Source organism: Plasmodium yoelii (genome assembly GCF_900002385.2).
Source record: "Plasmodium yoelii strain 17X genome assembly, chromosome: 14".
Taxonomy (NCBI): domain Eukaryota; phylum Apicomplexa; class Aconoidasida; order Haemosporida; family Plasmodiidae; genus Plasmodium; species Plasmodium yoelii.
This window is the reverse complement of record NC_036186.2, coordinates 1,898,936-1,923,920: the sequence shown is the minus strand read 5'-3', so window position 1 is coordinate 1,923,920 and position 24,985 is coordinate 1,898,936. Positions and strand designations below refer to the sequence as shown.

Genomic DNA, 24,985 nt, shown 5'->3' with positions numbered 1-24,985 from the left:
TAAGCATAAAGTTTTCATAATTCCGTATAAATAATATAGATATGAAATTATCGATATATGTATCCTCTCATAAGCTATGTTCATATATATAATATATACAATCATATTACAAAGATTTGCAGAATTTCACATTAAGCATTTATGTAAATTAATATATATTTATTTATTATATCATTAGTGTATATCTCACATCAGTATAGGTATAGCATTTGTATGATTTAAAATTACACACTCCTTAACTTTATTAAAACTATCTTATATATATAAATATAATTATATCTAAGAATTGAAACTTTACATTTTATTATCAAATAACAAACTCGTTATTAATGAATTTATCATTGCCTTTCTAACATTGATATATGATATAAAAAATTACATATAATTACATTATGCTATCACTGAATATTTTAAATCATAGGATTATAAAAACTATTAAAAAAAAAAGGTAAATGTGATAAAAAAAAAATAACATTTACTTATAAATATATACATCATGCATACATAAAATATATAATTCTCAATTTTTATTATAAATAATTAAGAATCGAATTAAAACTTATATTAACAAAATTAAAAAAATTATACATATGTATATAATATATATAATATATATCATGCTAGCTTTTCAATATGAATGAAAAAAAAAGGAGCGAAAAATGTGAAGAAAAAATGAATACTCCACCAATGAAACTAATAAAACAAACCCATAATAACTTTTATGCATAATATTATATAAGTAATATTATATAAATATATAAATAGTATTTACATATGAAAGTATACAAAGTGAACACTACATATGATAATACATGTGTTTTGATTTTCATAATTCGAATAATCTGATGTGAAAAAAAAAAAAAAAACGAAGGGCAGCAAAAAAAAATAGCGTATTCGAGTATATATATTTAAGTTAATAATTATTGCAGCGTTATTTTTGCTCAAATATTATGTATACATTCATGGGATGCAAAATATCCAAGGTTATTTTATTTATTTATTTTTATTATAAAGTGAAAATAATAACCCCCACAAATATATACATGTACGTGGAAAAACATTTAGCACTATTATAATATATAGGTATATGGAACCTAGCAATTATTATATGAACACAATAACATAATATTTTTTAGTATAATATTATTATATATATCAAATAAATCATACACGCACCACAAAAAAAAGGGGCTTTGAAAAAATATATGATTTTTACAAGGTGGTATATATATATGTGCATTTGTAATTATATCATAATAATAATAATAATAATGATAATAATAATGATAATAATAATAATAATAAATATGTATAACTCCTCCTCCATCCGTGTTTCAATTTATATGCTCTATAAAAATATAAATATATATTACATATATAGTGGTAATTTTCCAAATGTTTTATAGTATAAAAAATGCTCTCCTTTTAAAAATATAAACTTAAATGCAGATCACATTTTCCACACTACATGGGATATTTGATATATATATTTCTACATATATGTGCATATGTATAATTATATTTATAAAATTGATCCTTTTTTTTTCTATATTTTTAATACAAGGTTTCTAATTTTCACCTTTTGCATATATAAAAGGTCTATAAAGAGAATTTATTGCATAGCTTAAAAAAAAAAAAAAGTAATTAAAAACATAATAATGTTTTATTAAACTTATATAGAAGGGTATAGAATTGAAAAAAAAAAAAAAAAATATTATTATTGATCCGGATTGTGTATTTATATTTTTATCCTATCATATTATATATTTTGATTTATATTATAATATTTGTTTTGGTAGGGTTCATAGTTTTATTTATTATATATGTATAAAAATAGCAATAAATGCTAGTTTAAAAAAAAATATATAAAGCTCAAAATTTTCATTTATTTGTACACTTAGCCCATATGTGTGGAATCTATAATAATGTATGTATATATTTAAATATATTATTACGTAGATATATTTATATAAAATGAAATTTAAAACAAGCTCAGTGGAGAATATATATATATATATGTATGTAATCATTTTAAAATATAATAATACCCCCTGAATTATATATTTTCCAAAATAATACCATATGGAAAAGGGGTGTTATAAATATATGTAGTGATGATAATAATGTTTTGCATTGCTATTATTATTTTTTATATTTCTACATGAATAGATAAAATAATGATAATTGTAGCAAATGATGAAATTCATATACACAGAAACATAAACAAAATAAAATAAAATGAAATAAAATAAAATGAAATAAAATAAAATATAAATATTTTAAACTTTCAAAAAGGGTAAAATTTTTTTGTTTTTCTTTATATTTAAAAAATAGTTATTGAACTTTTTAATTTCCCTATCGTGAATTACATTATTTTATATCTTTTATGTTTCGTATTTTTTCTATTAATTATTGTAACAGTATATGTTAAATAATAAATTTGTTTTATCCATTTCAAAAGATAGGGATAAAATGCATATATATATGTAGATATAGATATATAAACGAAAGGGAAAATAAGAATATACACATTTATGGAAAGTATTATATATGCAAATATAATGTTATAGGGTTGTTTTAAATTTAATTTTAAACACATAAAACACTGTAAATGGGACGTTAAGCAATTTAATAATACATTTAGTATGCGTCGTTGTCATTAAAAACAAGCATGTTAATAGAGAAAATGAAAATCACAAAATAATATAAGTATGTATATATACATATATTTATAAAATATAAATGACACACTATATAAAAAGTAAAAACAACACATTTATTATTAATGGTATTAAAATTAAAAGTTATTTATTACACAATATTCAAAAGTCGTGTGTATACACATGTATATATACATATACATATATATATATATCTTACTTCATAATCTTAAACAATTAAATTAAGCGAAAGTTTTCATAAAATAAAAACACAAGCAGACAATAAAAAAAATAAATATAATAATAATACTAATAAAATGATAAAGTGTGTATGTATTTTTTATAACAAAAAATATGTCCTTGGTAAAATAAATTTTAAAAATGTATATATATATATTTATTATGTAAAAAGAAAAAAAAAATAGATATAATACTTTGGAGGATTGAGATTTTTTTAATTACTTAATTTAGCAAATCAAATAAAATGTATGTGTAATTGACTAAGTTGTTCTCGTTTTTTATTTTTTTTTATAAAATAAGCATGTAGATATACAATTTATGAATAAATAAAAGGTTTTATAAGATAAAAATGGTATATATTATTTTAAAAATCTATATAATAATACTTATGTAAAACGAAAAAGATATATCAATATATACTGGACATAATGTATATGTCAACCACATACAAATTTTGCAACACGATATATCTATGTATAGCGAATCATATAAAACGGATAAAAAATTAAAAGGCAGTAAATAAAATAAATAGATAAGTAAATAGTTTATTTATTTTATTATTAGAATTATTGTTATTATTCATCGTTTTTTTCGTTTTTTAGTTTATTAAAAATCATTTTCTTTTATATAGCATAATACACATATGTGTATATACAGTTGGTCCCATAAATATATATATGCACACATACCCAAACGTTTATATTGTTCAAATTAATCCACATTTTAAAAGGACATTTCATATATCAGGTCAAATATAAAATCGACATTAACATTATATATATGTTTTTTTTTTTTTAATTATTAAAATAGTTAATGAATATAAATTTAATTAAATGTAAAAATAAGACATAATATAATAATATAAATAATATGCATATGAATAAACCACATATTTCATATATATGATGTTTTATTATAATAACATAAATAGTGTGATGTTTATTAATTTATATGTACATATTTATAACCAAAATATATGAAAATATTTTGGAAAACATATCGAACCACACTTTTAGAATAAATCGATTTATTTTTTAAGATACTTAACACACCTTTGGTACCCATATTTATTTTTTGAACTTTATTCTATTATACTTTTATATATTTTTTTTTATTAATATGTTGTAAAATTAACTTCATATTATATGTAATCATAAGCTTAAAAATAATTTACCCATATTCATGTCGTAAATCAAAAAAATATCAACATATATATACACATACCTCTATATAGTAAATATTTGAATAAATAATCATGTGTAAGAAAAAAAAAAGGGAGTTTTATCTTTTTTTACATTTTTCCACAAATGGAAAACATAATATCAAATATATATTTTTTATCTAATAATATAAGGTTATAATTATTGACGCTATATCTATATTTTACTAAATGTCCCGCATGTAAAAATGTATATAATATATGTGTGTATAAGTAAAAACAAACATTAATAATATAAAATGTTTAAGGTCTATTACAATATGCTATTAGTTTTATATGTATATATTTTTAATATATGGTGATATAGCCCTTAGCACAATATCATCAACGAAATGAAGTTAATACAATACATTATATATTTGTGTGGATTATTGTTGTTTAATAATTTAAAAACTGAATAAACCCCTTAATAACAATCACATGTTATGTAAAATTAGAAAAAAGAATGCGTAAAATAATATAAATATGTATTATATTATCAAATGGATATATATTTATCTGATATATTATTAGAATAAATATGGATTATAGGAAAAGGGCAAATAGTTTATAATTTTTTATATAATTGTTTTTTTAATTTATGAAAAATTTCTTATCATTTTACTATTTTTTATAATAATATGTTCGATTTGCATAATTTTTACTTTTCAAGGATACAAAGAAAAATGTTGTAATGTATTTCTTTTCGTTTCTTTCTGTTTCTTTCTGCTTCTTTCTGCTTCTTGGTTATCATTATAATTAATTTATTCATCCATGTGTTGTAATTTCATGTAAAGAGTTTATTAAATCTATATTTGCAATATATAAAAATAACGAAAAATCTTTCTAATCGTTGTTTTGAATATTAATATTAATAATTAAATGATTTTAGTTTCCTTTTGTATTTTTTTTTTTGTTTTGGTTTCCTTTTAAATTTTAGATAAATATACATATTTTGAATTATTTGTATATTTTTATATACCATATTAAAACAGGGAAAAATACATAATAGGAAATTTGAGAAATATTCCGATGGTTTTGTTTGTATAATACACATATATCTAATATTCCACCAAAAACTATTTTATATTTTCACAAAATATGATCATATTTATTATATTACATATATTTTTTTATTATACCTTTACATATTTTTTACGAATGCTATATTTTTTATAGAAATTGCAAAAAGATAAAAATGAGATCGTAAAAAAATATATCTTTTATACTCATTTTAAATGAATATATATAAATACGTTCATATATTTGTGTACAATTTTTTTGAAACATTTTAATTAAAAATCATAAAAAAGTACCTACAATATACAGATTTATCACAATATACAGATTTATCACAATATACAGATTTATCACAATATACAGATTTATCACAATATACAGATTTATCACAATATACAGATTTATCACGATATACAGATTTATCTACAAATCTTATATATATTAAAACAAAATTCACCTTTTCAAGCATACAATTTTTTTTAACATTAATCTATATGCTTTAAAAAAAAACGTGTATTAACACCTTCACATATATATACACAAAGAGATATTGTGATACACATTTATTATATATAACATATGATGCTACTCAATTTAGATATCAATCAGAATTTTCGATGTTTGAAATTTTTAAAAAGCTCCCTTATACCAATGCTTTTTGACTCAATTCATTTATTACGACCTCGAAAACAAATGCAAAGGGTTGACCGTTGCAGGTCTTATATTAAAAAAATATAAACATTTATAAAATATAACTTTTGATCATTCCTTTCATGTGTATATTATAACAAATGTACATTTTTTAAATTTAATCTATGATCATATTGTTTCCCTCCTTTTATCGATTTTGCATTATATATTTAAAAAAAAAAAAAACTTTTAATATTTGTATGCAGGACAAAGAAACAATATAAAAATAGAAGACATTTCAGAGGCTATTATTACAGGTGGATGGGGTCTTATTAAAAGGAAAAATATATATTGTTAAAAACGTAGTTTAATGCGATTTATATATATCACTTAAGAGTAAAAATAAAGAAACTGTAAAAAGAATGTTCGAATTTCATTAAATAGCGAGAAATGACCAAACATTCCATAAAAAAATATTATAATTAAAATCGTCGGTATATGGTATTAATGCAATAGTTATTCATGTTATAGCTTAATATTATTGTGCATTGTTTATTGTATATATAATGTGGCTTTACGAAAATTAATTATTAAAAACCCTGAACAAATGCACACGTTCCTCCATAAGGTGAATAAAGCATATATGCATATGCATATGTATATATAGTATATGTATATATATTTGAACATGTGTTTAACATTTTTATAAAAACGTTTTGCCTTTTCATTTCCTACAAATTCATAGTTTATTTATTTGAAAAATTTACACGCAATTTTATTTAGTAAGTATACATATATTAACAGAGACATTTCATATTTTCCTCTAAATTTATATTTTCTTTTCGTCCTCTCTTTTTAAATATAAATATTTGTATAAATGATTTGTGTACATTTAATTAAATATAATAACTTGGAACAAAGACATTAATTTTTTATAGCATAATGTTAAAAACACTTATAAAAAAATTATGAAATGAAAGTATTCATAATATTTCGCAAAAAATGCATAATTAAAATACGCAATATATATGAATGCTTTAAAAAAAAAAATATGTCAATTTTATTACCCTAATGAAGATATAAATATTAATGTATATATTTTCTTGGGGATATTGAAGATCTTTCATTTGTTCTGTATATTATTTTTATTGTGAATTTTTTATTAATTTTTTGCCCTATATACATTTTTTATAAAAAAATTGACAATATTGATAGAAGCCTATAATTTGTGATATCATAATATAATTTTCATTTGACAATTAATATAATTTTTTTTTTTTCATAATAAAATATAAGCTAAATTTTTGTATTACAATTGTGTGTATTTTTTTTATTTAAAATAGCAAGAACAACTATCATTTGATCAATGGTACACTAATAAAATTTTAAAACGGAACCATTCTTTTTTTTTCTTCACGTATTGTATATAATTATACTTACGTCTATTAGATAATAAAGAAAAAAAATAGCTTTATGTATATTCCCTTTTAATTTATAAAGAATTTATATTATACTTATTTAACTGTGAAATATATATTTTCCATGAATATATAACCTTTCCTTTTTCTTTTTTATTAAATTCCCTGATAATCTTTTTTGCAATTATATTTCATGTAAATATACATAAGCATTTATAAAATTATACATATGTATAGCCCCACAATGTTATTTTATACTCAGTTTTAAAACTAATGATTATATGATCATATATGAATGCATATATATATATATATGATGTATACGTTTTGGTTTCCCTTTTTGAATAAAGGATTATAATAGATTCCTTTATTTTTGTTATGCATTTTTGGAATTGATTTTCTATTTGATTTCTTTGTTAGTTAGATGAAAATCATTATAATAAAATATTGTAACATGAAACTTAATGACAATTATATTTTTTTTAAGAGTTATATAATTTTATAAGTATTGTTTTTATTAAACTTAATAAATGGGAAAATATGTAAAATTTTACATTTGGCATTTACTAAGCTATAATATTTTTCAATAATCAAAAAAAAAAAATCATAGGTATATATATTCATAGTACCCTTTTAAAAAAATCACCATAAAATTTTATCCATTTTTAACTTAATGATATAATGAATGAAAAAGGTGACATTAACAAAAGGGCACTAGATATTAAAGGGAATGAAGAATCAATAAAAAAAATAAAAACTGGTGATGATGAAAAAGAATATGAGAAAAAAAACTCAAATGATGCTGAAAGTAAAATAGATAGTTCCTATTCTTTATATTTAGAATACCAAAAAGGAAGAAACAAGAATTTAAAAGACAATTTAGAGTATATAGAATTGTTAAAAAAAAATGCAAGAAGAAAATACTTGAAAGAAAGAGAAAAAGAAAAATTAGATATAACAAAAAAGTTGCTAGATGATGAACTATTATATAGCGCAATTAAATTAGACGAAAAGGATATTAAAGAATTGGAATTTTCTAAAAAAATTTATAATATATCAAAAGAAAATGTAAAATTAAGGGAAAAATTGCAAGAAAGTTATTACACCTATCAAGAAGATATTGATGAAAAATATAATGACATTATAGGAAATATATTACAACAAAATGATAATAATAATAATGCAGATCCATCTTTATATAACTATGATCAGCAAATAATTAATAAGGGGATAATGAAATTTGGCTCAGAAGCCATTCAAAAAAAAAATTTTACAACTGACTTTGTTTTTGATAATGATATTGATTATGCAAAGGATACAAATAGAGAAATAATAAAGGATAAAGATAAAGAAAAAGATAAAAATAGAGATAAGCATAAAAGTAAAGACAAAGAAAGGTATAAAGAAAGGGATAAAAAAAGTGAAAAAAAAAAATATAAAGAAAAACATGGAGAAAAATATTATAATAAACATCAAGTGAAAAGTGATAAATATAAAAAATATAGTAGTAGTGATGATAGCAATAGTAGTAATTCTGAAAAGATAAGCAAAAGTAAAAAAAATAAAACTGAAATAGAAAAGGAGAAAAAAAACAAGAAAGAAAACATAAAAAGGGGTGAAAGTGGTGATGAGCACAAATTATCAGAAATTAAAACTAGCCTAAATGATGCTGTAGAATTTGTTCATTTAGATAGTTTGTCTGGTATGAGTGAAAAAGAAAAAGAATTACAAAAACTTTTTGAAGATATCCAAAAAAATAAAGAAAAAAAAATGAAACAAATAATTAATGAAAGGAAAAGATTGCCTATATATAGTTATAGATATGATATATTGAAAGCCATAAAAAATAATAAAATTTTAATATTAGTTGGAGAAACAGGAAGTGGAAAAAGTACACAACTAACACAATATTTGTATGAATGTAAATATCACTTATATGGGAATATAATATGTACACAACCAAGAAGAATAGCTTGTATAGCTATAGCAAATAGAGTAGCTGATGAAATGAATGTAAAAGTAGGGAAAGAAGTTGGTTATGTTATAAGGTTTCAAAATAAAACAAGTGAAAATACAAAAGTTATATATATGACAGATGGTATGTTTTTACGCTTATTATTATATAATCCAACTTTAGACGGTATATCAGTTTTAATTGTTGATGAAGCTCATGAAAGAGCATTACATACAGATGTTATATTACCAATAATTAAAGATATATGTAATTTTAAAGAAAATATAAGAATTGTCATATCATCAGCAACGTTAGATGCTGAAAAGATTTCTTCCTATTTTAATTGTGCACCAATATTTTATGTACCAGGAAGAAAATATAATGTTGATATTTATTATACTATTAATAATGAAAGTAATTATTTATCTGCTATTGTTATAACTATATTACAAATTCATATAACACAAGGAAAAGGTGACATATTAGTTTTTTTACCTGGTCAATTTGAAATTGAATTAGTTCAACAAGAACTTGAAAGTAAATTAAATGAATTAGCTCCGAAATTTCGGAGCATGATTATATTACCTATTTATTCTTCTTTACCTGCTGAATGTCAATCACGTATATTTGAAGATATCGGAAATGAGGATGATATACAAAATGAAAATAATGACAACGATGATAAAAGTGACAAAAGTGACGATAAGAAAACTATCGATAATGAATATAAAAAAAATGAAGAAAATAAGTTAAGCACAATTTCAAATAATAATAAAAAAAAAAGTAATAATGAAAATGTTAAATTAGCTACAAATAATATACGAAGAAAAATTATACTTTCAACAAATATATGTGAAACTAGTATTACTATAGATAATATAATATATGTTATAGATTCAGGATTGTGTAAACAAAAAATATATAACCCTAATTCGGGTATCGAATCTTTAGTCACTTTACCATGTTCTAAAGCATCTGTTAATCAAAGAGCTGGTAGAGCTGGTAGAAAACAAGATGGAAAATGCTTTAGATTATTTACAAAAAAATCTTTTATTGATTTAAGTGATAATTCTATTCCAGAAATTCAACGCTGTGAAATTAGTAGTATGATATTATTATTAAAAAGTTTAGGAATGGATGATATTATTAATTTTGATTTTTTAGATCCACCGTCTCCGGTTGTTATAATAAAAGGACTTGAGCTTCTCTATTCATTGGGTGCATTAAATAATGAAGGAAATTTAACAAAAACTGGAAGAAAAATGGCTGAATTCCCAACAGATGTAAAATCGAGTAAAATGATTTTATCAGCATCGGAAAAATATAATTGTGTTGATGAAATATTAAGTATTACATCCATGTTAACTCATGCTAATAGTATTTTTTATATTCAAAAAGGAAAGGAAAAAGAAGCAGATAATGTTAAAAAATTTTTTATTATAGAAGGTGGTGGTGATTTTTTTATGTTTTTAAATATTTTTAAACAATGTGAAGAAAATAATTTCTCTACTTCGTATTGCTATGATCACTTTTTACAATATCATACACTTATTAAAATAAAGGATATAAAAACACAGCTAATTAGTATATGTGAAAAACTCGATTTACCAATAACTTCATGTGGAATAGAAAAACACGATTCTATATCTAATATCAAAAAATGTATAATAAGCGGTTTTTTTACTAATGCTGCTTTACCAATTAATAAAACCGAGCTTAAAATAATTAAATTAAATCAGGTTGTTAGTATATATCCAAGTTCGGTATTATCAAAAAAAAATATTATGGAGGAATATCACAATTCATGTATTATTTTTTATGAAGTTATTAAGATAAATAAGTCGTATATACGTTACAACATAAATGTGAATAAAGATCTTCTTTTTGAAATTGCATCCTTTTACTTTTTCACCAAAAATTAATGAAATCGTCAAAATGGAACTATCTATAAAATCTGGAAATGTATATATGACGAATATTGTAAAAATGAAGCATTGCAAAATCATATAATTATTTCATATGCCCTTAAATAAATATGTACACCCATATACCCACAACATGAAACTTTATAAATTCCGTTTGAAATTATTGGAGTAGTTTTGCCTACAAGCCTTAGTATTTTTGATGACATTATGGTGAATAAAATTTAAAAATAAAATATGGATATATAGGTTAAATTTTCCATTCAAATTATTTAATATATATATATATATTCATATTCATATTCGTCATGTTTACCTTTTATTAATTCAGTACTATTTTCTTTTTCATGTGTTTATTTTAAACATATACCTTTGGAACATATATCATATTTTTTTAATATAAAAAGTATGAAATATATGTTTATAATTTATTAACTTTTGTTTATATATTTACATAAATTAATTTTTTATATGAATCAGCGATGTTTTATCTTTTATATTTTATATTCGTTTCGATTTCATCATAATATACCGTATTTATGGATGTGTAATGAATATTGCGTTATAATTTTTATAACACTCTTCCTTTTTACAATTTTCTTTTAATCTTACCAACATTTGCTATTGTTATATTTACTCATTTGCGTTGTATATATATTACCCTTTTACATGTTTATCTGTTTATTTTTTATGTGTGCTTATATGCATTTGTTTATTTTCACATTTTATTTTATATTTGTTTTAGTTATATAAAATTATGTATTTACTAAATTAAAATTATGGCAAAACAAACCGAACTGCTTTTTTTCGGTATATAAAATATTTATTTGCCATGTTTTACATACGTAAATACGGAATCCTTTCGAGGGTTATAGGCAATTCGTTTGCCCATATGATATATGTGCTATATAGTTTTTTTATCTTTGTCTATACCAATATCAATATACATATATTTAGACAAAAGATTTAAGAACAAAAAAACTCATATATATGTCGAAATAATTATTCATTGTTATATTAAAATTGTTTTAATAAATAATTTAACTAATACGATGTTTTATAATATTAAAAAAAAAAAAAAAAATTAAGTTTATGACTAATTCATTTTTGTTTTGTAATATAAGCACAAATAAAATGTTACGAATATATTCCCCATAATATGGAAAATATTCTTAACATTCAAAATAAATAAAAAAATTATTATATACGTATACTTTAAAAAAAATGATGGGTAATAATAATATAAAATTTTATAGCTTCAAATTGTTGTCTTCAACATATTTATAACTATTATTATATCATAAGAAATATACTATAATAACATATACTTAAAAAATATATATATTATTTTTATTGAATTTTTCTTTAGACATTTCATAATAATATTTTTTTTTTTTAAATTTAATATTTATATTTAGTTGAATAATCCTTTGGTGATATGACTAAACCTCTTCCTTTTCTTGCACCTCTGAATATGGTTTCAACAATATCAATAAATTCTTGTTTATTATTCATAGGCCAATTAATTTTATTATTATTACCTGTACCTAAATCTATCATCATGTGTTTATTTCTATAAAAAAACATAACAGAAACTGGATCATACAATTCATACATTGTATTAAAATCAGGAACTTCGGTAATATCCACCAAATATATAACACAAAAATTTTTTATATCATCAGCTACTTTATATAGTAATTCATCCATTTTCATACAATCAGGATCGTAATCATGACCAAAACGAATACAAACTAATCGTTCATCTTCGTTTACTATAGCTTGATCAACTGCCCAACCACTATTTAAATGCTGAAGCATAAACGACATTTTCAAAAAAAATTTAAATTATATATATTTTTTTTTATTAACAAACAGTTATAATGTATTATTAATATTTATAAATACAGGATAGCAAATTTTATATTCCAATTAATGTATTTATTTAATGGTATTTAAATTATTTCATTTATTAATTACTATATCTTTGCATATTTAGAAAAAATAAATGTTTTAACATATATATATAATACGGTTTATTCGGCATCGTAAAACAATTCAAACATATATGTATTAATCAAACAGTGGTAATATAATTTTTTTTTGTTATCTTAAAAAAGTTAAAAAAAAGGACAAATATTTTTTAAATTATTATTTTTATACAAAAAGTGTTTAATTAAAAGAATGAAAAATAAAAATAAAAATAAAAACATATACTATATATATATTGACCTTTTTATTAGTTTTTAAATAGAATAAATTTACAAGACCATAAATTTATAAAATAACCTCTTAAATATACAAATTTTGTTTATTTCATCATATTCTATAATCTACAATATTTCCAATGTATTTTTTTTCGGCATATTATATCAGTATCTTTCATCCAAATTGTTAAAACAAACTTACGTAAAAACTTTATAATTTTGTTCATATTATAGTTGTATTTAACAATATATATTATATACAAATATATACCTGTTATAATATATAGCTATTTCAAGAATGTGATGTCTAACATTAAACGAGTATATCACCACATGACAACGATGATGATATTAAAGTATATATTTTTTTTTCCTTTAAAAAAAAATAAACTAAAAAAAAAATAATAAATGGGTAAAAATTATGTTATTGTTTTCCAACAAACACAATTAAATCATGAAACATACAATTTAATTTTAAATAATAATTCAATAAATTATAATATATATATTTTTTTTATCATAAATCATCTTTTAAAATAGAAACAGATATAAATAGAACTATAATTTTCGCTTACAACGAAAATTTCATCTTCATAAAGTTCTTTTATTTTTTTGTATATGTGTGTGTGTGCATTGAAACTTAAAAGTTCATTTAATTTTAATAACTCTAAATTGTTTAATATTTCATATCTATATAATATTTAAAATTGGAATTTTCTACATTTAAATTTTTGAATTATTTTATTGTAGAAAAATTATTATTATTATTTTTTTTTTATAATAAAGTAAGGTATTTTTCTTAAAAAAAATATTAAAATTATTTTTTTTTTTTTTTCGTTTTATCGAGCATGTGTAAAAAGTAAAAACGTTTACATGAGGAAAATATTATGAGTAACCTTCGCTGATCATATTTGCTCTAATTTTCCATTTTATAAATATTTACAAATCAATAATTATATATATAATATATTTTCATAAAGGATAAATTTGTAATATTTTTTTTCACTAGTTTTTAAAATATTTATATGGTGTGTTTAATTATAACTAATATTTTTTAAATAAAATTACACCTATAGTATAAAACACACATTTCTGTTTATTCATATACAGCATTGAATGTAGAATTTTCAAAAGAAGATAAATTCAAACATGTGTTAGTTTTTTTTTTTTTTTTGCTGCAATTCTATACATATATAAATCACCAAATTATAATATAAATATTTTTTTCAATATTTTACCATAAATATCTTATTTTTCATTTTATATCATTTATTTTATTTGCATTTGTATATATATATGTGTGTTCATTTGAAGAACATTGTTTCATCATATTCAAGCAAAATGTATATTTACACATTCTGCCTTTTCCATAATGATTAATATTTGCGTTTGTTTAAGTTTAAACTTTATTTCACACATTATATTGTGATTTTTTGATTTATTATTTTAATAAAAATGAGCGCAAAATGGCTATCTAATATATCACTTTTTAATTTCAATAAAACAAATAATAAACAAAATTTTGTAAGAAGCCGGAAACGGTTTCGTACAATTACATGGAAGTATGCCAAAACAATTGGACCGTTTGCTTCATTCATATATTTATTTAATCAAAGTATAGGATCAGGTATATTTAAAAGAAAAATAATTTATATGAAAATGTGTTCATCACTTAAACTCTATTATATATATATATTACCTAGTAATAATTTGTTTGTAATTTGTCTGTAGGCTTATTTGACATTCCAAGTTTAATTGATGAAGTAGGATGGATTCCAGTAATTTTCGGAAATCTGTTTGTATGCTCAGTTGCTGCTTTTTGCAGTTTAATGATTTTAAGAGCGATGACTATTATACCAAAAAACAAAAATTTTGAGCAAAGAATTGAATATAGTGCAGTTATAAAATATTTTATGTCGAATGAAAAATATAAATTTGTTTCCTTTTTATATCATTTAGGGAATATATGCAACAATATTTGTGGAATACTTGTTATATCGAAAATAATTGACATATTCATTATTAAAATATTTGGGTATACTATATTATTTGAAATATATCCTCAAATACAAATTAAAAAATGCTCCTTATCTTTTTTAGATGCTATGTTTAATGGTTACTACTACTCTAATACAGGAAATTATGAAACAATATTTATATGTGGATTTACTATAGGTTATATAATTAACGCAATAATATGTATACATCTTTCGTCAAAAGGATTAGAAGAAACGATAAACTATCAATATGTTGTTTTTATGATATTTATGAGTTCTTTTTTATATTTATCCATTTCTTCAACAATTTATTTACTTTCACATAATTATAATGACAGTCCAACACCAATTAAAAGCATAAATATGCATAACAATTTAATATTAAGTAGAGTCCACATAGAACCAGATTTAATAAAAAACTATCGCTCATATAATGAATTAAACCATTTTAAAAAAATACTACTGTTATGCAAAAACACAGTTTCTAGTGAGTGTCTAATTTCAAACAAAATTGAAAAAAACACCTTTTCAAATGGCTTATATGAATGGAATAATAATATAGATAAAAATGTAAGCGCGAAGAGCAATAACAATAGTAAGATTTTAAACAATTTCAACGAAAAAAATAATATTTTATATTCAAAAAACACTCCATTTTTCTGTTCATTTATGCGGTTAAACCATCTATATAAAAAAAAAACTTATATTTTTCGAAATAGCATTTTTTTCCTCACAGCGTTAAGTTGTTCTAAGAATTTAAAAATTAATAAAAGTATCAACATTTTATATTTTTATTATGTATATAAAATATATAATGAATTTTATATCAACAATTCCAACGCTCCAAACTCAGAAAAAATCAAACAATTTAATACGAACTCAGAAAATTTTATTGAAGAAGAATATTATAATAATTATAAAAATAATTTAACAAATAAATATAACAACTTTTCTAAAAATGAAAATAATGCAAACGACAACAAAAATAAGGAAAAGGAAATACAGAATAAAACATTCTTTGAAAAATTATACTTTATGATTAGTAAAATAGAAGGAATAAAAACATATTGTATGGGAAAAACATTCGCAAATTTTATTGATTCATATGGATTTGTTAGTAATATACCATCATGGGGAAATGAAATAACGGATGATGTTAATGTATCTAAATCTATATGGTTTACAGTTATATTTAGCAGCATTTTTTATTTTATTTTTGGTATAATATTTTGTTTAAATAATTCTTTTAAAAATATTAATACATCAGTTTTATATATTTTTAATTTAGTTGCTGTTGCCCCTAAAGTTATCACTGGCTCTATATCGATGCGTTATGATTTAATGAATTTAGACATATGTTCAGATGATGTAGCATTTTTTTTTGCTTGTATCGCTCCATTTTTATTAGCATGGTTATTTTCAAATGGTATATTATTTTCAAATGCATTTAATTATATAAGCTTAATATGTGGACTTTTTTGTAATTTTCTATCACCAGCATTTACTTATATATCAGCATGTGAAAGCAATGCCTCTTTTTATAAAAACCCCTTAAGAAAATATACAATCGTTAATAGAAAAAAAACAATACTTTCATCAAGCTCTGACATTCGAAAAGCTTTAGGGAATATAATTGACAAATTTGGAGATGATAATCATCATAATTTTCACATAGATCAAAATGATAACGAAAAAGAAAATGAGACACTAAAAAAAAGAGTAAGTAAATTTAATAGATCTTTGTCTTTAAACCAGTCTGAAATGTATGATAATTCAATGAACTCAAATAGTAATTCTGGAAGTTTTTTTATTTTTGAAAATGGGGAATATATACCTAAAAGTTATTCAAAAGACGATACTGATGTCACAAATTTTTCAAATAAATCATCTATTGAATTTAATCCATTACATGATAATTGTAGTTTAGTGGAAAAAAATGAAATTGTTATAAAGGAAGAGACCTTTGATAATATAACAAATAAAGAGACCAATAAAATTAAAAAAAAAAAAAAAGGAATAAGATTTTCAAGTGAAGTAAAAAATGATGATGAAGACAATATATATAATTCATATGAAAAAAAGGAAAAAGATAATATTTTAACAAAAGAAATCGAGGGTGAAAAAAATAATGACAAAAATAAATATCAAAAAGAATCCATTCCCTCCAAAAAAAAAGCAGTTTGTTTTTCAGAATCATTCAACACAGAGGATAGAGAAGATAATGGTAATTCAAATGAAAAACAATATTCTCCAACTATAGAATTAAACACAAAGGAAAATTATCCTAAAAAAAAAACAAATATCAAAAAAAAAATAATGTTTTCGGAAGAAGTAGAAGTATGTAATGATGAGGGTAAGTATGAAGGAAATAAAAAAAATGTGAAGAAGAAAAAAGGAGTAGCCTTTTCAGACCAAGTAGAAATGAATTATGATGAAAAAAAACAAAGTTTAAAATTTAATGATGATATTGAAGTTTTTACACCAGAAAAATATACCCAGGAAGATAACACAGATTTATGTAAAAATGAAAACAAATTGAATAGTATATTATCAAATGAAATAAATGATAATTGTATGACAAAATGCAAAACAAAAAAGGAGCCCAAATTAATGGGTGTTAATGATGGTAAGGAAAAGGAATATATTACATATCCTAAAAATAGTGATAAAGTAAGTATTGACAATAAATATTTACATGAAGAAATCTCTACTTATGAAATAGTAATAAATAATAATAATAATAAGTTTATTCAAGAAGATATAAAAAAATGTGAAAACACCAACAAAGTGATAATGAAAGATATTTGTGAAAATAAAAAAAATAAGCTTGCTTTTTCTTCAAATAAAGGTAATGATAATAAAAGATTGTGCGTAAATTTAAACCCCCCCCCATGTTTAGAATATGAACGAATTCTCAGTGATTCAGCTATTAATTATAATGTAAATAATGAAATTAATGAAACCGAAGAAAACGAAAATGAATCAATTACTAAAAATAGAAGTTTCGAAAATCCTGATCACCAAATTTTTAGACGGAAAAGAGAAAAATTAAAATCTCAATTTAAATCTAATATGTCTAGGAATTTTAACAACTATAACAAATTAATACAGGGTATAAATTCGTTAAAATCTGAAGAAAAAAACGAAGATATTAATAATACCATAGTAAAATATTCAACACAAAATGAAACAAATTTTGATGATGATGATGATGATAATTGTGATTTATTCACCCCACGTTATGTTATAGAAAAACATAAAAGTATATCCAAAGAAATATCCCCACAAAAAACAATATTAAAAAATATTGACACTAAACTTGATAAAAAAGAAACATTACATTACTCTGAAAGAAATGAAAATGTTAAATTCCAAGACTCGGAAAAACTTTTAAATAAAGAAGAAAACAACCAAAATAATTTATGTTATAAAATATCTCTATCGTTTGAAAATAATACTATCCATGAAAAGGAAAGCCAAACATGCCCATCACATCATCCAATAAATGAACACGATAATAGTAAAAATAATGCATTATTTGTTAGACAAAGGAAAAAATTGAAATCATCTTTTTATGCTAATGGTAATATGATAATTGGAGATAGTAAAGAAGCGATACATGTAGACCAGATTAATAATTTTCGTAATAAACTTAATGTTGAACCTGATTTAAATGATGACAATAATAATAATATACAAATATCTGAAAATGAAATTAATGACGAAAAAGCTATTGAAAATACAGAAGTAGAAATTGTCCCAATATTAAAAATAATGAAATCTTATGAAAACCAAACATTGACGGAGAACGACAATGATCAAATAAACAACATGAAAAAAAAAAAGGCAATAAAAAATGTAAGACATCAGACACATTATAAGTTCGCCGATTTATCAGACCTGTACGATGATATACATAAATACGAATTAGAAAATGTTGAAACAAATTATGTAAATAACAAAACAGATAATGATGAGGAGAGTAAGCAACTTTTGGAAATGAACAAAAATAATAATTTAAATGAAGATATAAATGAAACGTCTTCATCAATAGAAAACGAAAAATCATCTATTATAAAACAAATAGAGCAAATATATACAGAATTAGCAGACAGAATGCATTCTGGTGTTTCTGAAATGTCTACGAATGATGACATTGATTATGTTGATATACGTCAATTTAAGATAATAGATAATAATAGCCCAGTTAAACATTATTATAATGTTTTTCACAAAAGTAAAAATTACAATTCGAATAAATATGAACATATATATTCAAATAACATTATTTTGGATAATAAAACAAATATGGATCATTTATGTTCCATATTTTTATTTGGTAACCCTTTAGAAAGAAATGAAGAATATGAAGAAAGCCGAAAAAAAATAAATAAAAATAATGAAACCACTAATATACCAACTAGTTCTCAAAATAAAATATCAGATATAAAAGAAAAATCCGATATTTCTACACATTTTGAAAATACAAAGAATAATATATCCGTTTCCGGATTACATGAAGAACAAGTATCATTAATTAACTCATCTTCCTCTCGGAATACAGAAAATTATATTGAAATCATCAATAAAAATCAAAATGTCAAAAGTACATCGGGTACTGTTAAACCATCAGCTTTGAAAAAAACAAGCGTGAATTTTAATGTAAATGATGAAGTTATTAACAATGAGGTAATAAAAACTATTAATATAACTTTAATAAAATTATATTATACTATTTAAAATTAAATAAAAATATGTCTAAATACTTTAATGATTTTGTATTTCATACATATGTATAATATATTTTTTTTTTCAGGAATTAAATAATATAATAAAAAGCAATGAAATAAATATCAAGAAAAACAGTTCTAATAAAATTGAAGTAATGAAAATTCGAATTCATGTCTATCCAGATTTTCTCCAGAAATATCACGTAGAAACAACTTACGTATTGTTGGGTTTTTTGAGCGCCTTTTCATTTGTTGGTATTATAACTGATTTGTTATTTGGATAAATGCAAATTTTATATATTTCTTTTATGATCAAATTTTGTTTAAAAGAAAATTAACTGACATATGCATTGTAAGATATATATATTTGTGAATTTATTTTTACACCATTGTTTAGTTTGTATTTCCCATTATTGTATCTACATACTTATATTTGTATGATGTGTATTATATACATTTATAAAATGTAGAGTCGATAAAATATGATTATGATGTTACTATATTGTAAAAAATTATGACTATATGTTTAATATTTTATAATTTTTTTACTTTATTCAACTATGTATATAATGTTTTTTTGTTATGTAACATTTTTTTTGCAGATATTTTTTCCATTATTTTGTTTCTTTAAATATGTTTTCTTATTATGTATTTTGAAACAACCAATTTGTTAATTCATTGAAAAATACATTTTGTTCTGTTTTTTAAGTTTAACTTCAGACATAATAATATAAAAAAATGTCTTTATGTAGAAATTGTTTTTTTTAAGTCTTAACCATATAAATTTTAGCGCAATATTATTTCAATGTAATGAATAAAATTATATTTTTTCTAAGCGTGGTATTTTTATGTGTAAATTATACATTTTCCTTAATATCAATTAATATTGCTACTTACATTAACAAATCCTAAAATGTTATAATTAATTTACATTTACGTATAAATTTGTGTGTGTTTCTTTCTTCTACTCATTAAAATTCTATTACTATTATAGTAATACAAAAAGCTATGGTCTTTATTTGTTGTGAAAATTTAACAATTCTTGGTATATATTTTTTTCTATTATTATAACACTTTCGAGGGCATATTAATTTATTTTTTTCTACAAAAGTTATAGATAATCTATAAAATTTTTGAATGTGCCTTTTTTCAATATGATTAAATGTTAATAAAAAATTGTAAATAAGTATAATGCACACTTATTATTCTACAAATTATTATAAAAATAGAAAAATAAACACTTTCTGAAAATTTTATGGTATAAACTTATGTTTTTAATGTTTTTTTGTTTTTATCTTTAAAAATTTATAATTATGTCATATAAGCTTATTTCACACTTTTAAGAAAAAAAAGACATTTAAATTTCTATATAAAATGTATTAAAGAAATATATTATATTAAAATAAATTATTTAATACTATTGTGTAATTATATTTAATATAAAAAAAATATATATTAAGAAAAATATTGGTAATTTTTAAATGAAAATAAAGAACATTACATATATATATATGTTTATATTATAGTTTAAAATGGAATCAATAAACAAAGAGAATTTGAAAATCAAATATAAAATATTAGCCATATCATCTACTGATAAAGATCATGATGTTACTAATTTGTTAAAAAACACTGGGAAGGAAATTCATAACCCATGGATAAGTGAAAAAAATTGTTCATATCCCCAAGAAATTATTCTACAAATAAAACCAGCAAAAATAAAATACTTAGAATTTTTGTGTCATGAATATGCCATAAGTAAGAAAATTGAAATTTTTATGTCTAATAACAATAAAGATTATTTGAAAGCTGGTTTTTTTAGATTTAATGATAATACTTCAACACGTTATTGTGCCAGAGAACTTAAATATGTGTATTTACCATGTACCATAAAATGTACATATATCAAATTTAAGCTACATAATCCATATCATAATTTATTAAACATTAATTCACAAATTGGATTATATTATATAAACATAATTCCTGAAGATGTTATTTTAAACATTCCACTAGAAATAAATCCCACACTTAAATTAAATCCATTAGACAATAAAAAACGTACAAATGGCAATAATTTTGTAGGTAGTAAAAAATCGTTACTAAGAAAAATAGAAGATGATTATAATTCAAATATAACTAGTAATAATGTGAATATTCCTTCAAGAGGAATTCATTGGGGTCGTAAACATTTTCATTCTAAATATGATAAAAATCAAGTCCATTTATCATATGAAAAGTTAGAGAGCAAAATAAAATGTTTTGAAAAATTAAAAGATGAATGTGTTGCAAAAGAAAAATTTGACATGGCATGTGAGCTAAAAAAAATTATAAATGTTTTTATTTTTTTAAAGAATACTATATTATTTTTAAAAGGCAAAAAAAAGACATATGTCAATGATGAAAATTATAACAAAGCTAAAATGTTAAAAGAAAAGGAAATAAAAATAACAATTATAATAAAGAATATTGAAGATTTAAAAATAATAAATGATTGTTCAAAAAAATGGTATTATGAATGGCTCATTTTATATCATAAAGAGCTGGAAATATATGAAAACGAAATAAACAAAATTGTGTCAAATGAAAATGTTAGAATTATAAAAAAAAAATGTGGATTTTTAGACCATTATAGTGGTACCGATGAAGGAGATATTGATTTAAATAATATTTTGATGCTCATTTGCAGTGATAATGAAAAAAAAAGAGAAATGGGATTTGATTTAGCTTATAAGTCGTTTGAAGATGCTACAAGATGTAAAAATATATGGCATAGTAACTTAGATTCATTGTGCTTAATTATTAAAAGGGGGATATTTGATTCAGGGTTTAGTATATTCATTAAGAGCGTTGCTGCTTTAGAAAAAATGCTAAGTATATTCGAACAAGATTTCTTTAAAATGGGGAACAACGACTATTATAATTATAATGATACAAACCTAAAATATATAAAATTCATAATTTCTTCGCTTCTGAAACGTTTAGATGATTCTAATCTTGATGTAGTAGACATATGTATAAAAACAATAATGATGATGTTACATAATAATTTTATTTCTTTTAAGAATGTATTTTCTACTATTCTATCAATGCTATTTTATTTTTTTTCCAATGATGTAACCGAAATAAATGAAAAGATAATTGTCAGTTTAATGAGTTTTTATTATTCTTTAATAAACAAATATTATACTTCAGTGAAAAATTATATTAATTTAAAAAAGGTTCTTGAAATTATATCTCTCTTTCTACAAGTAAACATTGAATCTATTAAACAAACGTCCTTAGACTTTTTTATTAATATATATAATATTGTGGAAAATAGCAATGAGGTGTTTGAAGACTTTTTGTTGAACGTTTCATTTGATGTTAAAAATCTTATAATAAATCGATTAAATCAGGAAGAAAACGAAAAAACAAAATTATCAAAAGATAATAATAATAATGGAAAAAGACAAAGTGAATTATGGGAAAAAGATAATTTGTCTATAAGTAATGACGAATCAGGACACAAAAACTCTTACTTATATAATACATACTCAAACATTAAAGATATATCACACGAAAATAACAAAGAGGACATCAATAAAATAGAAAATATTAATAATGATATTAAAAGGAATATATATACAGAAAAATGTGGAATTATAAACAATAATATTAAAGATCCTAAGTTAATTGATAAGCATTCAAAAATAGTAACACTGAACAGTGATTTAAAAAAAGATACGTATCTTAGTGAAATTAAAGAATCCTCTGGAAACAGTGAAATAATAGTTGATTCAAAAATACCAATTAGTTTACATAAGAAAGATGCGACCAATACATGCGAAGAGAAGAGTATAACAAGGGAAATACACATAAAGGGAGGGAGATCTATTGATTATTCTACAAAGATAGAAGAATATGATGAAACTCATATTTCTCCTTTTACATGTAAATATTGCTTCAAAACAGATAAAATGTTTACAGAAATTGGTTTAGAAAAACATTGGATTAAAAATTGCCCTATGCTTTGTACTTGTCCAAATTGTTTCTTAATAGTTGAATTGGTTGTTATTTATGATCATTTTTTATCTGAATGTTCACATAGTTATATGTATACTTCATGTGAATATTGTAATGGGGTTGTAAAGAAAAGTTTATTAGATTTTCATGTTATGAATGAATGTATTGGAAAGAAAAATGATTATCTCTTATGCTACTATTGTTCTCTTTGTATTGAATCATTTGAGATTGATAAGTGGAGAAATCATTTTCTATCATGCCCCAAAAATCCTAGATTGAATTAAAATATTGTTTATCATGCTGTGTGAATCATCTATCCATTTATGTAAATTTTGTCTATCTTTTATATATTAATTATACTTTTTTTTGACTGTTATTAACACTAAAATTAAGTTTAATAATATTTTAAAACAATGTATTGATATCGTAACAATTTTTAAAATAACACTACATTAACTACAGCTGTCTTAAAAATAGAATATAAAATATCCTCTGGATATGTTATTTAATAATTGTAAAATTTAAAATAAGTATATTAACATATTTTAACATTTTGTTTATTGTGAGAAATTAAATGTTTAAGTGGATATAATTTTTATAGTTCATTTCATTCTTTATTTTTATAAGAATATACATTTTAATTATAGTTTTAAAAAACAATATAAAAATAAGAGAATATTAATAAAAAAAATATATAATAATTATAGACATAATAATAAAATAATAACTATAAAATAAATATAAATTAATTATAATATATAGAATAATTAAAATGAATATTTTAAATAATTTTAAATATAAATGTGTAATTATAAATTAATTTAATTATAAAATAATAAATTAATTTTATTAAATTAATAATATTATTATAAAAATAAATAATATATAATTAATTAAATATGTGTAAGAATTTTAAAATAATATAATATATAATTAAATATATAAATTAAAAAAATAATATAATATAAAATAAATATATAAATTAAAAAATAATATAATATATA

General features: G+C 21.1%; 5 protein-coding genes across 5 annotated transcripts, besides 1 other annotated feature; 4 read left to right on the top strand and 1 right to left on the bottom strand.

Moving 5' to 3' along the window:
• Positions 1-5,700: 5,700 nt before the first annotated feature.
• On the top strand, positions 5,701-6,084 carry PY17X_1448900 (conserved protein, unknown function; the record flags this gene model as incomplete). The annotated part of the gene is made up of 2 exons (XM_022957641.1): positions 5,701-5,834; positions 6,015-6,084. The coding sequence occupies 2 exons, from the start codon at positions 5,701-5,703 to the stop codon at positions 6,082-6,084; spliced, it is 204 nt and encodes a 67-aa protein (XP_022812997.1).
• A 1,763-nt stretch (positions 6,085-7,847) lies between these two features.
• Positions 7,848-11,042, top strand: PY17X_1448800 (ATP-dependent RNA helicase Cdc28; the record flags this gene model as incomplete). Its single annotated transcript, XM_723107.2, has 1 exon — positions 7,848-11,042. One exon carries the CDS (start codon positions 7,848-7,850, stop codon positions 11,040-11,042), a length of 3,195 nt encoding a protein of 1,064 aa, XP_728200.2.
• A 1,401-nt stretch (positions 11,043-12,443) lies between these two features.
• On the bottom strand, positions 12,444-12,872 carry PY17X_1448700 (uncharacterized protein; the record flags this gene model as incomplete). The annotated part of the gene is made up of 1 exon (XM_723106.1): positions 12,444-12,872. The coding sequence occupies one exon, from the start codon at positions 12,870-12,872 to the stop codon at positions 12,444-12,446; it is 429 nt and encodes a 142-aa protein (XP_728199.1).
• A 1,832-nt stretch (positions 12,873-14,704) lies between these two features.
• Positions 14,705-20,260, top strand: PY17X_1448600 (amino acid transporter, putative; the record flags this gene model as incomplete). The annotated part of the gene is made up of 3 exons (XM_022957639.1): positions 14,705-14,876; positions 14,981-19,935; positions 20,063-20,260. The coding sequence occupies 3 exons, from the start codon at positions 14,705-14,707 to the stop codon at positions 20,258-20,260; spliced, it is 5,325 nt and encodes a 1,774-aa protein (XP_022812996.1).
• Positions 20,261-21,508: 1,248 nt separating this feature from the next.
• On the top strand, positions 21,509-24,265 carry PY17X_1448500 (conserved Plasmodium protein, unknown function; the record flags this gene model as incomplete). The annotated part of the gene is made up of 1 exon (XM_721387.2): positions 21,509-24,265. One exon carries the CDS (start codon positions 21,509-21,511, stop codon positions 24,263-24,265), a length of 2,757 nt encoding a protein of 918 aa, XP_726480.2.
• A 477-nt stretch (positions 24,266-24,742) lies between these two features.
• Positions 24,743-24,985: part of a sequence feature that runs on past the window's edge.